General features: G+C 42.1%; 1 protein-coding gene across 1 annotated transcript in view; it reads right to left on the bottom strand.

Annotated features, from left to right (window-relative positions):
• LOC146185470 (cytochrome P450 3A24-like) overlaps positions 1–12,995 on the bottom strand; it is a 26,423-nt gene extending 13,428 nt beyond the window's left edge. The window contains exons 1-7 of the mRNA XM_084606431.1: positions 12,540–12,995; positions 8,197–8,293; positions 6,756–6,808; positions 6,327–6,423; positions 4,689–4,805; positions 2,534–2,622; positions 229–374 (exon numbers count right to left, since the gene is read on the bottom strand). Coding sequence (XP_084462557.1) covers positions 229–374; positions 2,534–2,622; positions 4,689–4,805; positions 6,327–6,423; positions 6,756–6,808; positions 8,197–8,293; positions 12,540–12,607 — 667 coding nt within the window. The 5' untranslated portion in view covers positions 12,608–12,995. The remainder of the gene's footprint in view (positions 1–228; positions 375–2,533; positions 2,623–4,688; positions 4,806–6,326; positions 6,424–6,755; positions 6,809–8,196; positions 8,294–12,539) is intronic.
• Positions 12,996–13,226: the final 231 nt, after the last annotated feature.

Raw genomic sequence — 13,226 nt, 5'->3', positions numbered from 1 at the left:
TCGAGCATTCATGCTTTGTTTGCAGGCGGGAGTGCGTATAATCTCACCATTGTATAATATAGCCTTAATGAACTCGCCCTGTCGGCGAGTTGCTTCAAAATTGCAAGAAAAGCCGTCAATGACTTATTATTTTCGATAAGTGCACTGGTAAACACCTCGAGGCGATAAAGCAACAAAACAAAAGTACGAAATGCTGAAATATACGCGCTAAGTGGATGTGGAACTCACAATATACTAATACACGCAGCGTAGGACGACCAGATGGTGCCTGCTTCGATCGCATTATGAACTCGCTGGTATTGTTCGAGTGAGAGTCCAATTTTGTGGCGAAGGCGCACCTTGCGATGAGATCCAGGGCGTAGTCGCCGAAAAACCTGATGAACAAAACACACTAATTATTGGCGGATTATATGCTAAAACATAGTTTTATCTTGAAATAATTTGAACTAGCGATATAGCCCTATGTCAACACATGATTTGATGAGTTGTTCTGCATGTTGCGTTTAAATGTAAAGCAATGCCGTTGAATCCATAATTTCTGATTATTCTCGCTATCCTAGCGCCGCAGTACCGCAGGTACTCGCACAACAAGGTAACGTGCCGCAGTCATAACCTTGCTCGCTTTACGCTCTGTTAGAAGAGTTATCAATATCATTTCCTGCATGACAATTTCTTCTAATGTCCTCGATTATTATGCCATGTCGAGATCACCTGTACAAAGTAAAACTCTTCACTCTTTTTCTTTCGCGAAATCCTTCATACCTAGCAGTGCAAGTGCGTGGAATAATCCACTCTCTTACACAGACAGAGAAACAAGCATTGAGAAGCATCATAACCAAGAAAAACGCCAATACATGTTAGCATATCTTGTTGCTTGTACCACTACACTTGGTATCTCCAAAACAAAATGTATATCTTAGACGGGCGAAACCACAACAACAACAAAAAAACGAGCACAAATTATTGGTACCATTGCAAAATGCGCTAGCCTTTCAAACAACATGCTGTTCCAAGGCTATTCGGTAACTGAAATGGTCGCTCGGATGTTGAATGCTTTCAGATTGAACGCGGGCAAATAGGGCTAGAATATGTGCGTAAGTACTGTACTGACTGGAGAAAATGCTGATGAGTACCGAAATTTTTTTGGTGCAAGCTTCCATTTTCAGAATAGTTATGGAAGTATTGACCACAAATACACTGTTTTAAGTTCCAGATGACAGAGCGCAGTAAACTTCTACTTATACTTGCTAAGGAAAATAGAACCAGAATTATAAAAATCTTCCATACCCTGGTTTCTAAAAAACAAAACAAAAAAACACGTCGCTCATCTCATTTTATTTTTAGTCTATCATCGCCATGGGAAGGTGCACAGAGTGAAATATATCGCAGGGGACGAATAGAGCATTATATGAGCTCTCATAAATAGCGTTAGTGCTAGAACCCTACCAACACAGGCCCAATAACTTTCCAGTTGATCCTGCAGCCTCTATTTTAGTTTTTCCGCTTAGGAACTGTTCAGGCTCTGCGAACGTTCATGTGGTTTTGATCAACTTCAACTTCAGGTTAGGCCTCAGGCTCGCAGCGCTTTTCAAGCCATGTTCACCTGGATTAGGTGAAAGGTGTGCTAAACGCATTCCATGCTTTAAAAAAGTATAACAAAACTGGAAAACGAACCGACCTATATATATTTAATTAAAACAAGCGTCTTCGTAATTATTGATGATCGAAATTTCATTTTTGGCTTAAGCATTAACGTCTCACGTGCGTTTGGTTCATCATGCCCTACCCGGAAATGAGCTGTTTTCAGTTTGCCATCTTCCAACCCTCCCTACAATAAATTGGTTCTTACACTCCTTCTCGAGGTGACGATTCGACGTAGTCCCTAGCAATGATGACCGCACTTGCCTAGATGAAGACAGATCCTTGAGTTGGTTTCGATCCAGAGAAGTTTGTATTTATAATAGTCCTTTGTTGGGCTAGTTGGTGATCCATTGAGATGTAGTATTAACGCAGACAGACATGGACATGTGTTCGTCTTCCTCCCTCTGTCCATATCTGTCTGCGTTACTACTACGTCTTATTTTAATTATACTTTACTTCCTTCCTATGCCATAATATACATTTTTCAAGTTTTTCTTCTTTTCCTTGGCTGTTCAAAAGTACTGAAGTCTTACTTATTTCCATTCCAACCTTTCAATTCTAGGTTCTTAAACCATTGTTTTAATATATAGCATTACTTTATTACTAGGAAAATCTTGGCAGGATATTGGAGAGTACTGAATTATTCCCCACTAATCTTTATATTCATTTGTATTAATTTAATGCTAAAAAAAACGCTTCTTGTTAAAATGTAATGAGTAGCAATATAATAAGCATTTTTTATAGGAAACTCACGCAGGGCAGGCGTGACTGCGTGCATCCCTACAAGTGAGCTTTGGATGGCTTCTGTTTTTCATATGAGGGTTTATCTTTTGCTTTCACTTTAAACCTGCTAGCGCAAAAACAAATTTTCAATCATATGATACACACTTACTTTCTGAGCTCAATGTTCTCTTCTAAGAAAGCAGCTTTCTTTAGATGCTCTGCTGTCACCAAAGCACACTCCTCGATCAAGATGTTCATCTGCGCATAAAAAAGCACAATTATGACCATAGTATTGCTTGCTTATGGCTATTTTGCACTCTGAACGCACCTTATGTAGTTATGCTAAGCGGAGGCTACAAAAATGCATCCCAGAATTTTTATGCATTGTATTAAACATAGTGTGAAATCAAATTTCTCCATCTCGCTGGTCGCAAATAAATGACGCAAAAGGCCGGAGCTTACCAAATAGCAGGAAATGCAACAAGATAACAGAACGACTTGCAAATCAGGCAGGCAGTTTACTTATGCATGTTAGCGAGATGGCTAAGCTAAGAACAGAATTCGTTAATTGGTTAAAGATAACGCACGTCAATACACATTCATCACCAGCCAGATTGTATCCACTGCAGGGTGAACGCCTCTCCCATATCCAACCAATGAACCCGGTGCTCTGCCAGCTGCATCCACTTAACCCCTGCGAAATTCTTACCCTCATCCGCCCGCCTAACTTTCTGCCTCCCCATGCTGCGATTTCCTTCCTTGGAATCCAGTTTGTTACCCTAAGCGACCATCGGTTATTCTCTCTTCGCAATGCAGGCCCTGCTCATGCCCATTTCGTCTTCTTGATTTCCATTAGAATGTCATAAACTCGAGGTATTTCTCTGAACCACTCTACACACTTCCTATCCCTATCTCTTAACGTCGCACCAACTATTTTCCGTTCCATAGCTCTCTGTGTTGTCCTCAGCTTACAAATGTTTGTCCAAAGGGACAATTGTACGAACTCCCATGTGAAAGATCACTGTTTCGCAACTGTCATGACAGCGATCACCCTTTCCCCTAATGTATGCTGTCTTCGCTTAAAGTGGCAAAATACGGTCTGGACCGGCCGGATGAGAGCAATCATTTCCCGATGATGCCACTCCGGTTAGTGTAGCAGCCTTATGTCAGCGATGTTTTCTTTTCTTTTTTTTTTTTTTTTTTGTTGGTTAGTTCCATCCGAAACGAATGCTAGAGGACTCTGTTCTCGAACTTATCGAAAACAGCACATGCTAAACTGTTTACTGAATTACAAAAAGAAACTACCTCGAAGTTTTCCTTTATGCTAAGTTTAGATACTGAGCATTGCACTGCACTGCAACAGGTAAGGTGAACGCGTTCCCAGAAATTTTGCACGTTTTCCCGGAAACATCTTTTGAAAGTCTTTTTTTTTTTTCATATCTTGGATACTTCCCAGTAACAGCCAGTATATCTGTGGCCCTATTTTTTACGCATTGAAAGCTGGCACCATTCCCTACACAGGTGTAAAACAGCATCTTTTAATGTCCCAGGGTTGCCTTGCAATTAAAAAATCCTCACCATGCGTGGTATGTTAGCCGATGCAACATTGCACACGAGTTTCTTAACGCTTGAATTGTAGCAGATTAAAAAGCGTTTGTTGTTGTTGTTTTGTTTTTATTTTGCATTTTCAAAGCTCGCATTTCGTAACGTTGGCTGTATTGAAACTTTTGTACCCTCGGGTAACGTGTCTTTTCTTTTTTTTTTTTTTTTTTGGTTTAACTACTGTGTCTGAAAATGGCTGCTGGGGATGCTCATCGGCAGAATAATGAGTCCAAACTAGCCACTACATACGACCTCATATATCCTATTGTTCCTAAATTTGATATTTCTAATAGAGGCAGCAGACAGTATGCAAAACATTGTGGCCTTATATCCTTTTTTCCTCTAAAATTTATATTCCCAACAGAGGAAACAGAGTACAAACCATTCTCGTCACTAATAAACTGCTCAAGCTACGAGAAGCCTTGCACAAAGTGCGCTGCATGATTTTATAAAATGCGATGACAACCCTCATTTTTAAACCTTTAAACTGACTATCTGGCATTCACTAACGTGGACAATAAAGACATAGCCAACACATATTCGTGTGGGTTAGTACTTGATTGCAAAGTACCAACTCGCCCAATAGTCTGTGCTTTTTAGCAAGGCTGTTATGACTTTGATGATGTTGCTAATAAAGATCATAGTGGTTTTGTTGCAATGAGGCGATAGAAATTAGGTTTAAACCTACCCTACTATTACCGAAGAGCCGCACTGTAACTGACCTTTCTCAAATTTATAGTGGAGAAGGCCTGAGTGGCAGCCGCACGTATATCACGCCACCGTTCCACTGGAGCCATGCTCATCATATAATACAGGACAGGGTCGTTTAACGTGAGCGTCTGGAAAAAGAAACAAAGAACAAAAAGCTTAAAATCTACAATGAGCCATATGTTGACAGTGTTTAGTAGGTCGACTAGTAACGTTTGAACTGATAATTTGAAGGTGAAAGACGAAGAGGGGAAAGGGGGGGGGGGGGGGGGGGGCACAGAATGATTTCAGTAACAGCTGTCTATCATTATCAAAATTCAGGCTGGCATACGAGTAGAGTTATGAACGGTCGAGTGCCTCAAGTTGCCGACCTATAGGTACGACGGGCTTCTATAAACGGCACGTGTTAATGACGTACAGTGAGTATTGTACTATAATGTCAGTTGTGGAAGCCATTAATAATAATCAAGTTTAGCTTACTGTAACAATACTCACCTTATATCTCTTCATTTGTGTCTTTATTTTTTACTCTCTGGCCTATGTGGAGTAGCAGAACGGCGAATGTTACTTCAGCCGATTTCTACGTGATTTCGCTGATTAAAGGTAACCTTCTTCTGAGTTTTATAGCCGAAAGCAAAATATATTGTCTCCTGCTATAAAGCTTGACCTCATTAGGCGTCGCATCAGTTATGCAGATGAAATGTGTGCTTCCCTTTACGATTTCAGAAATGACAAAAAACGCTCGCAGAAAAAATAACGCAGCATTAGCATGGTACTTATCTAAACGAGCTTATACAGCTTCGATCCGTATTTAATTATATACAGAGAGTTTCAAAATATCTGCGCTTGAAAGAGCCCATGAAAAGCCATTTACAAAAACTATAGAACGCGCACAAACAATAGGTATCCCGTCAATCATCTCCACAACGCAAAGTGTTTTAAGCTAGCTTCGTTAGCCCCGACCCTAGTGAAAAAACCTCTGAGTCACAATAACCTCATACAAATTCTCGTACTAAACTCATACTAAACTGGTACAAATATCATATCATATCATACAAATCTCATTCATGACATTTCTGTGAGTTTAGTATGAGAAATTTGTATGAGGTTATTGTGACTCATACGGCTTTTTTCACTAGGGGAACGCATCAGGGATCGACATTGATGCTCCTCCTCTCCCTCTTGAACTCATTCCACACCAGCGCACAAGATCAAAATGAAGAAAGCAAGTCGCGACAGTGCCGCGCCAATCCCCGTCGCGCGCGCATCAATGGGAAGCGTCCAATGAGTGGGAACACCCAGGAAGCCCCGATGACGTCATCAGCTAAGGAGCACGTGGGGAGGTGTCGCTCTAATCGATTGCGAGTGATCGCCACGAGCAATTTTAAAGATTATTTGTAAGTTATGGGATCCATGCAAATATTTTAAATTTGACTAGAATACTAACAAACATCACCACCATGGATTTCTATTATTACAATATTACGGCAAGTGCCACTTCGGGGGACCTTTCACACCAGCAACCTTGAGTAGAAGACAGTGGCTCCTTCCTTCCTGTGTCCGAGTCCAGACACGTTCCCGGCCGCGAAAGAAGAAAACGTTGCGCACCTTAATTGCATAGATTTGAACAAAGTTGATCAAATCTCACTCACCCTTCGATTGGGCAGGGAGGAGAAATCTTCGACGAGGATCTTCTTTACCATTGCAGAGTCGCCAACGAAGAGAACCGCTTTGCCCATTTCGAAAACACTGGAAAATGAAAGATTTTTATTTTCTTGGAACTTCTCTGTCCCAGTCACCACCGCAGCCGATATTAATTTATCGGCTTGGGTTACTAATTGGTGTTTTAGGCATCTGCCGTGTCGTCTCATTTCCGAAGTTAATTACGCGACAAGACATATCTCAGTAATGTCGCCAGTACTGCAAGGCCCACGAGTGGTGCACAGGCGCTCTATCAGCTGCAAGTCTATACAATAGCTTTCGCATTATTTTGGGTAACGAAACACCAAGCTCTGCTTGTATAATAATAGACGAAATGTATGCAAATTTAAACTATAAATATTTCTAAACGGAGCACTCACCCAAAGAGCTTTCCGTATTTTTTATATCTTGCTACGTCCAGCTCGCACACTGGCTGGAAGAAAAAATGGCAATCTATACAGTATTATTTACAAGACTATTTTGCAAGGTTTTTCGGAAAGCGGCCTTACTGCGTTTGCAAAACAACAATCTCAGTATTTCCAAAAATAGCCTCAGACATTTCAAAAAATGAAAAACTAGTTTTTTTTAAATTTGTTCACTTTTCCCATTGCCGTCAGAAAGAGGCGTGTGCACTTTTGCGTCATCCTGAAGCAAGAATATGGGAAGTTCTTTTCCATGTAATAATGAAACATAACGGTTGAAAGAAAGGCACTTCTAAGGAATAAATTATGGGCACTTCATTCCTTCCTAAAGGTGTGGCAGCGAAACATGGAACAAAGCAAATATTGTGCAGTTGATAATATTATGCTGATAGCTTTTTTTATTATTATTATTATCTGAGCTAAAGAATTTCAGGTAATTAATTTTTTCTTGCATTTCGTAAGTGTATTTGGAGACGACAGCACCACAGGTATGCGAGAAAAAAAGAGTCATGCATTCTACTGCTACTGACAAGGTAAAGAGGCGGACGAGTTATTCGTAGGTGGGTTGTGGAAAGTAACGAGAGCAGATGCCATGGACGAGTAGGAAGGCGCTGCCATTTCGGACAGCTTTTAGGAGGCGGCACGCGAATTTCCACGACTCTGGCAACGGGGCTTTTATTATCCCAGTGAGCATGCGCCAATAAATTGAAAGAGATGTCGATAGCTGCAGGGCATTCCATGTGGCCTAGGTCGCCTAGAAGGAAATCGCCGCCACGCTGTAAATGTCCCAGAAACCGGCATCGTTGTCTCGCGTCATTTCTAAACGCAGGCAACATCATAATCATGTAGCATTCTGCATAATAGTAACGCCCTCGTGTATTTCACACATCATTCTCATGAATCGTCTTTCTCTTTTCTCGTGCCGTGTTTTTCAAGCCACATTCACAATTTAAACAGTAATATTAAATTAAAATATTTGTGCATATCATTTTGAACTTTGAAGAAATTGATAATCCGTTTAATTAGGCGTTTATGAATGCGGTACTATGAACCTGTACCATTACTGTAGCCTACTGCTTACACAGACAATTCTAGTCCCTGAAACCACCGCCTAAACAAAAATTTCAAGAACAGATATTCCACCTTTGTTTTCCAAATGTTTCAATAGCAGCTCCAGTCCTCGCCTAATGTTTCAGCGCTTTGCACATCTCTGAATTAAACGTATAACTTCGCTCTTTCAGTAACACATTTTAAATAAATCGCACAATGTGGCAATGCACTACTTTTGTACCTTCTTGCGCGTTCATATCAGAAAATTACATCGCGGCCTAATCACTTCCAATTCCAGCATGTATATCTCAACTGCAGGGAGGAGTACTATTGTATATCAGTACATTACCGAGAAGAAAAGCTTGAAGGTAGTTCCGCAAGATAGACCGAATGGCTCCGAGAGAACATTCTGCTTCTTCCAGTAGTGCCGATTCCGTGAAGCGTACCTGCGATCAACCCCGCCGGAGTGGCGCAGTGGTTAGGGCGCTCGCCTAATATGCCGAAAGATGCGGGATCTAATCCCGGCCTCGGAGGCCATTTCGGTAGAGGCGAAAAGCAAGCCCCTGTGTGCTGTGCGATTCCAGTGCACGTGAAAGAACCCCAGGAGGTCAAAATTTCCAGAGTTCTCCACTACCGCGTCTCTCATAGCTTAGTCGCTTTGAGACGTTACACCCCCCAACCAAACCATACCAGTGATCACTAATGAAAGAAGAAAAATGGAATGCTTTCCACTAGCGGCAGTTTTTTCATAGGGCAGCGCAGATCAAGGTGTAATATCACTCATTGAAACAGTCTCTTAGAACGTCAAATTTTGATCGTTAAAGGTAGGAAGTGAAATGTCTTTGATCAAAGATATTATTCGCATCTGTTTAAAAGCCAGCCCAAATCAGTGGACGCGATCTGCATTCTTCAACAGAAGTATAGGATGTTCTGAAGAAGCTACAAGTCGTCATAATTATGAGATGTTGAAAGTTGACAAATTAGGCAAATCAACGTGCAGCAGTAATTCAAGACGGCGTGCAGGGTAATGTAGGCGTAGAGATTTTTGTGTGTACACTAAATAATGGCAGCATTGCTAAGGGCCAGCCTTGCAAACAAAGTAAAAGCTCTGCAGAGGTTGATTTGGGGACAGCTTGAAACACACGCTCTTCCAGCCGGAATTGTCGCGTCGCATATCTATGAATATGTTCGCCAGCATCATTTGAGCCTCAGCCTGGAATTTAAGCGGGAGCTCAATTGCCTCTCCTCTTAAGCTTTAAAGATACGTTCAGGGCGTCTTTTCGCGATCGCGTGTGGCCGTGGTATGCTGGCCGTGCTGGTAAGTTGAGTGGTTATCCTCTCTGAAGACTTATTGAGGCGGAAGCCTTTATATGCTCATTGGTTGCAAAAATGCTGCAAAGCCTAAATTTCAGTCCTCTTCTTTGCGTTACAACATCGAAAACCGTCAGTAAAGAGTAAAAAATAAAAAAAGTAGTCAAGCAGAAAAAGGAGTAAAAAGAAAGATAAAAACACTAAAAAAAAAAAGCAGCGGAAAGAGTAAAAGAGACAAAAGAGTAAAGAATAGAAAATTAAGCAAACATAAAAAAAAAAAAGAACAAGTCGAAAAGGAGTGAAAAAGTGGCCATTAGTACAAAAAGTCGCAGGAAAGGCTTTCATCTTACCGCATTTAAGAGAGATATGAGCGCATCCAACTAATTGTGCAAGGTTTTAAAGACTATTGCTTCCTTCTCAGTTCACACCCATCCGCTGAAGCTCTACTTTCGCTGAGTATAGTGGCGATTTTAACCTCCTAATTAGGACACATTATCTCAATAAAATGGCGGTGCTAGGGAAGACTACTGCGGAGGTCTGTTCATATAAGATTGTGGTTGTTTTAAAATTTCCTACGGACTCGTGAATTTATGAATACAAGCTGATACGAGTCGGAAAGTCTCTCCTCTCAATGGTGTAAATGAATAAGCGAGAAACAACAAGTCAATGTTATGGTTTGACAAAGTTCGGTGCGAAGGAGAAATGCTATATACATTTTCCTCTTCGACACGCGCTTTGAAGAGAGTTTAAAATCACTCACATCGGTGATAAGTTTTGTACACCTGGTAGCCGCAGAAAATAACGCGATCAGGTAAGCAACACCCGGCCGGCACTTGTCAATTTTGCAAGCTGTTTCCCAGAAATAAAACGAGAAACGTTTTTGTTGATTTTTGCTAAAGCTTTTCGTTAAGAATAATGCACCATTCTGAATTTTTTGTAACCTTGAAATTCATTGAGCATGCGCCATTTTCAATAAGCACGCATTTCTAATGGCCCATATATAGAGCTGAAAATCAAGCCTAATATGATCGCTTGTTTTGCGCACTATCTCCTTGCAGCAGTTAATCATGGCATGTTCACTTAATGTTTCTTTGTACGCAGTGAATGGAAGCCGTGTTACCATAGATGTGTAGTGTGTACAAGTAAGTCCTCTCTAATACAACTTTTTTGGTTCAGTTCTATTCGTTTCTTAACACTTCGACTGTCTGCCTGGCTGGGCAAAATTATAATTATTTTTTTTAAATCTCAAACTAAGCTGTGGCTCACTTAATCCGGCAATAGTGACTTCATTTTGCAATGGAAACTCAAAAAATAATGAATATGTACGGAACATGAAGGATATATCATTTGTGGATACAAATGCACAGTAATGATACGGATGCCGTAATAACACGCGCCAGCAAATTAGGGAGGTTAGGGCGTCGTCATTAGATACTGCCGCGAACCATTGTAATGTTTGTTTATTGCTGCTGGCATGAGGGCTTTTCATTTTACTGCCAATGCGCAGAAGTGTCTTGCACCAATTTTTTATCAACCCTCGGTGTCGCAGAGAGCGCACTTAGTCACTTAATTTCTTTATAGTGGAAGGTACAGTCGTGAGCAAAAATGGTATGCAACAGTCAGATAGTGACAAGGCTCGGTAAAACTGTCTTGGAGCACCATCTGGCAACAGCTGTCTGGGATCGAGAGAGTCCTGGTGGTGTCCCGTTTTATCGACACGCATGTGCCACTGTCGCTGTCCCTGTCGCTAGGTGTCGTTTTGATGCAGTTTTCCCGAGCTCCGCCACAGGCTGCGTGTTGTATACTACTTTTGCTCACGACTGTACGTCCAGATTTATCTCGAACGACTACCGTCAAGCGTGACTGCTTCCATATTGCTCCAGACTGTCCTAGCACGTTTGGCCAGTTTATCTAGATATTTATCCCCAGATTCTAAACTGGAGCACTGCCGAGTGCAACGGGAATTCGTAGTCCGACAACCATTGAGTACGCTTGCTGCGGCCGCAACCACCGAATTAGTTATTTTGCGGGCGCAACTAAAGGCAAAAAGAGTTGTTTAAGTGCCCACAAAGTATCTTCGTATATTGCTATTGGCCTTATCACCACCATGTGACAACACGGCGAGGGGAGCTACGTCGTAAAGAGGCATAGCTACTAGAGGAAGAAGTCGAAGAAGAACAAGGTAGAGGAGAAGAAAAAGAAGATGAAGAAGAAGAGGGAAAAGAAGAAGAACGCTTGGTCACCCTCAGCTAATGCTTTCGCTCCACTTTCGGCTCATCAGCGTGGAACCCTTCTCATTTTTTTTTTATACGACAGCGTTAAGGCAGCTCACAATCAGCTGAAAACCTGGCGGCGTATAGAGAAACTGCGCATTGGTCGAAGAGTTCTGACAGCACACATGGAGCAGCAGAATCGAAAAGTGATTAAAATATTGTGTAAATTGGGATTACAATGCCCCAACATGAACCAATTGTCATTAGGACATGCAAGTATGTAAAATAAAGTAAACGAATTGCACTGAACATAAAATTGGAATTGGTATTAGAAAGGAACCAAACATGAGTCCCACATTTTAGCTCGAGCCGCGTAATCAAATTCTAACGGCTTGTTTGAAACGACGTTTTATATCTGAGTCATTTGACTTTTAACGTAGTAGCACGCTCCGTTCCTCGATATCTGCCCAGTGAAGTTGCTCAAATGTGAATGCAGCTTTAATCGTTTTCAAAAATGGAAACTTCATTTCCTCATCCTCTTTGTTATTTTAGACTGACCAGTCTTTTTGCAGGCAGGCACGGCAGGTTTAAATCAGTCAAGCTGTCAGTGCCTATTGTGCGAAACAAGTAGGCCTCGCAACTGGGGTGCTTTTTAGTCACACGTACCGTGAAAGCTCGGTGCACAATGCCAGCTATAGCTTAATAATAACAAAGCATTGTGTCACTTTTCATCGACCACAACATACAGGGTATGAGTCCTATCGAATAGGAGTCGAGTTGAGAAACGTCGGCGTTATTGGTGACGACTGTGAGAGTTTTCTCAGTCTAAAAGGCAACAAAAACAAACATATTCGCAATAGAAACTTCCACAGCGCTCGTATTCAGTTAACATGTCAAGCCTATCATCGAGCACCGAATGCTTACCAGTCCGCAAAAAAATTATCGTACTGTTTGCGTGCAGAACAAAAGTGAACAAAGAGACACATTCTAACGTTACCCACGACGCAAGGAGAAAGATAAGATTGACCCTTGTGCTGTGGATATAGAACGACTTGCAGTAGACTGCATGATGTAGTGTGAAGAATACTGTTCCGAAGATAATGTTACAGAGCTATAGCTCGTTGAGTAAATAAATCTGCCAGGCACTGGCAATGACCGCATTACTTACATGTACAGAAGAGCAAAAGCTGTCACAAGTAGTATTATCCATTCAAGCAAGCCGAAGGTGAGCTCCATGTTGGGTCCGTCAAAGCTTCAAACAGCAGGAATGGGCGTGCACCCCATAGATGTGTCCACTAACGAGATCGCACTGCGGGATTTTCGTCTCTTCAGAACTTGCACGCTCCGCTTATCCACGAACAGCCTCGTACACGTGGCTACTGTGAGGGAAGCGCAGCCGAATCGTGCAGAGCATAAACGAATCCACGCTGCTCCGTGGTGGTTCTCGACGTGGCTAGCCTGTCTGCCCACAGGAAAGAAGTTCATTAGAGTTATTTGCCTACGCGACGACAAAAGTCACGAAGGGAGAGGGATCGCGGCCTTCCCATCAAGGGCGTGGCGACAAACACCCACTCTGCCATTGCCATCGGAGTAGAAGTACGCAGCTAACACAACGGGCGACATGGCCTTCACGAGTCTATTCGCCGCGAGATCGACCTAGAGGTGGCGCCACCGTCACTCCGGTAGTGTGGATAGGCGGCCGGCGGCGCTCGCAGAAACGCACGCTGCGGTAGGTCTGCTTCCGAGTTTACGGCGGGTTTGTTGGCCATGGAAACGTGTCTTCTGCAGTATTTATGCAATATTGCAGAAAAAAATCGACGGATTTCGCCAATGCAGCAGAAGAAGAGCAGATTTT

The sequence above is a fragment of the Amblyomma maculatum genome, chromosome 6 (assembly GCF_055883805.1).
Source record: "Amblyomma maculatum isolate TAMU_Amacu chromosome 6, ASM5588380v1, whole genome shotgun sequence".
Classification (NCBI taxonomy): domain Eukaryota; kingdom Metazoa; phylum Arthropoda; class Arachnida; order Ixodida; family Ixodidae; genus Amblyomma; species Amblyomma maculatum.
The sequence above is the reverse complement of the archived record's forward strand: the minus strand, read 5'-3'. Positions and strand labels throughout refer to the sequence as shown.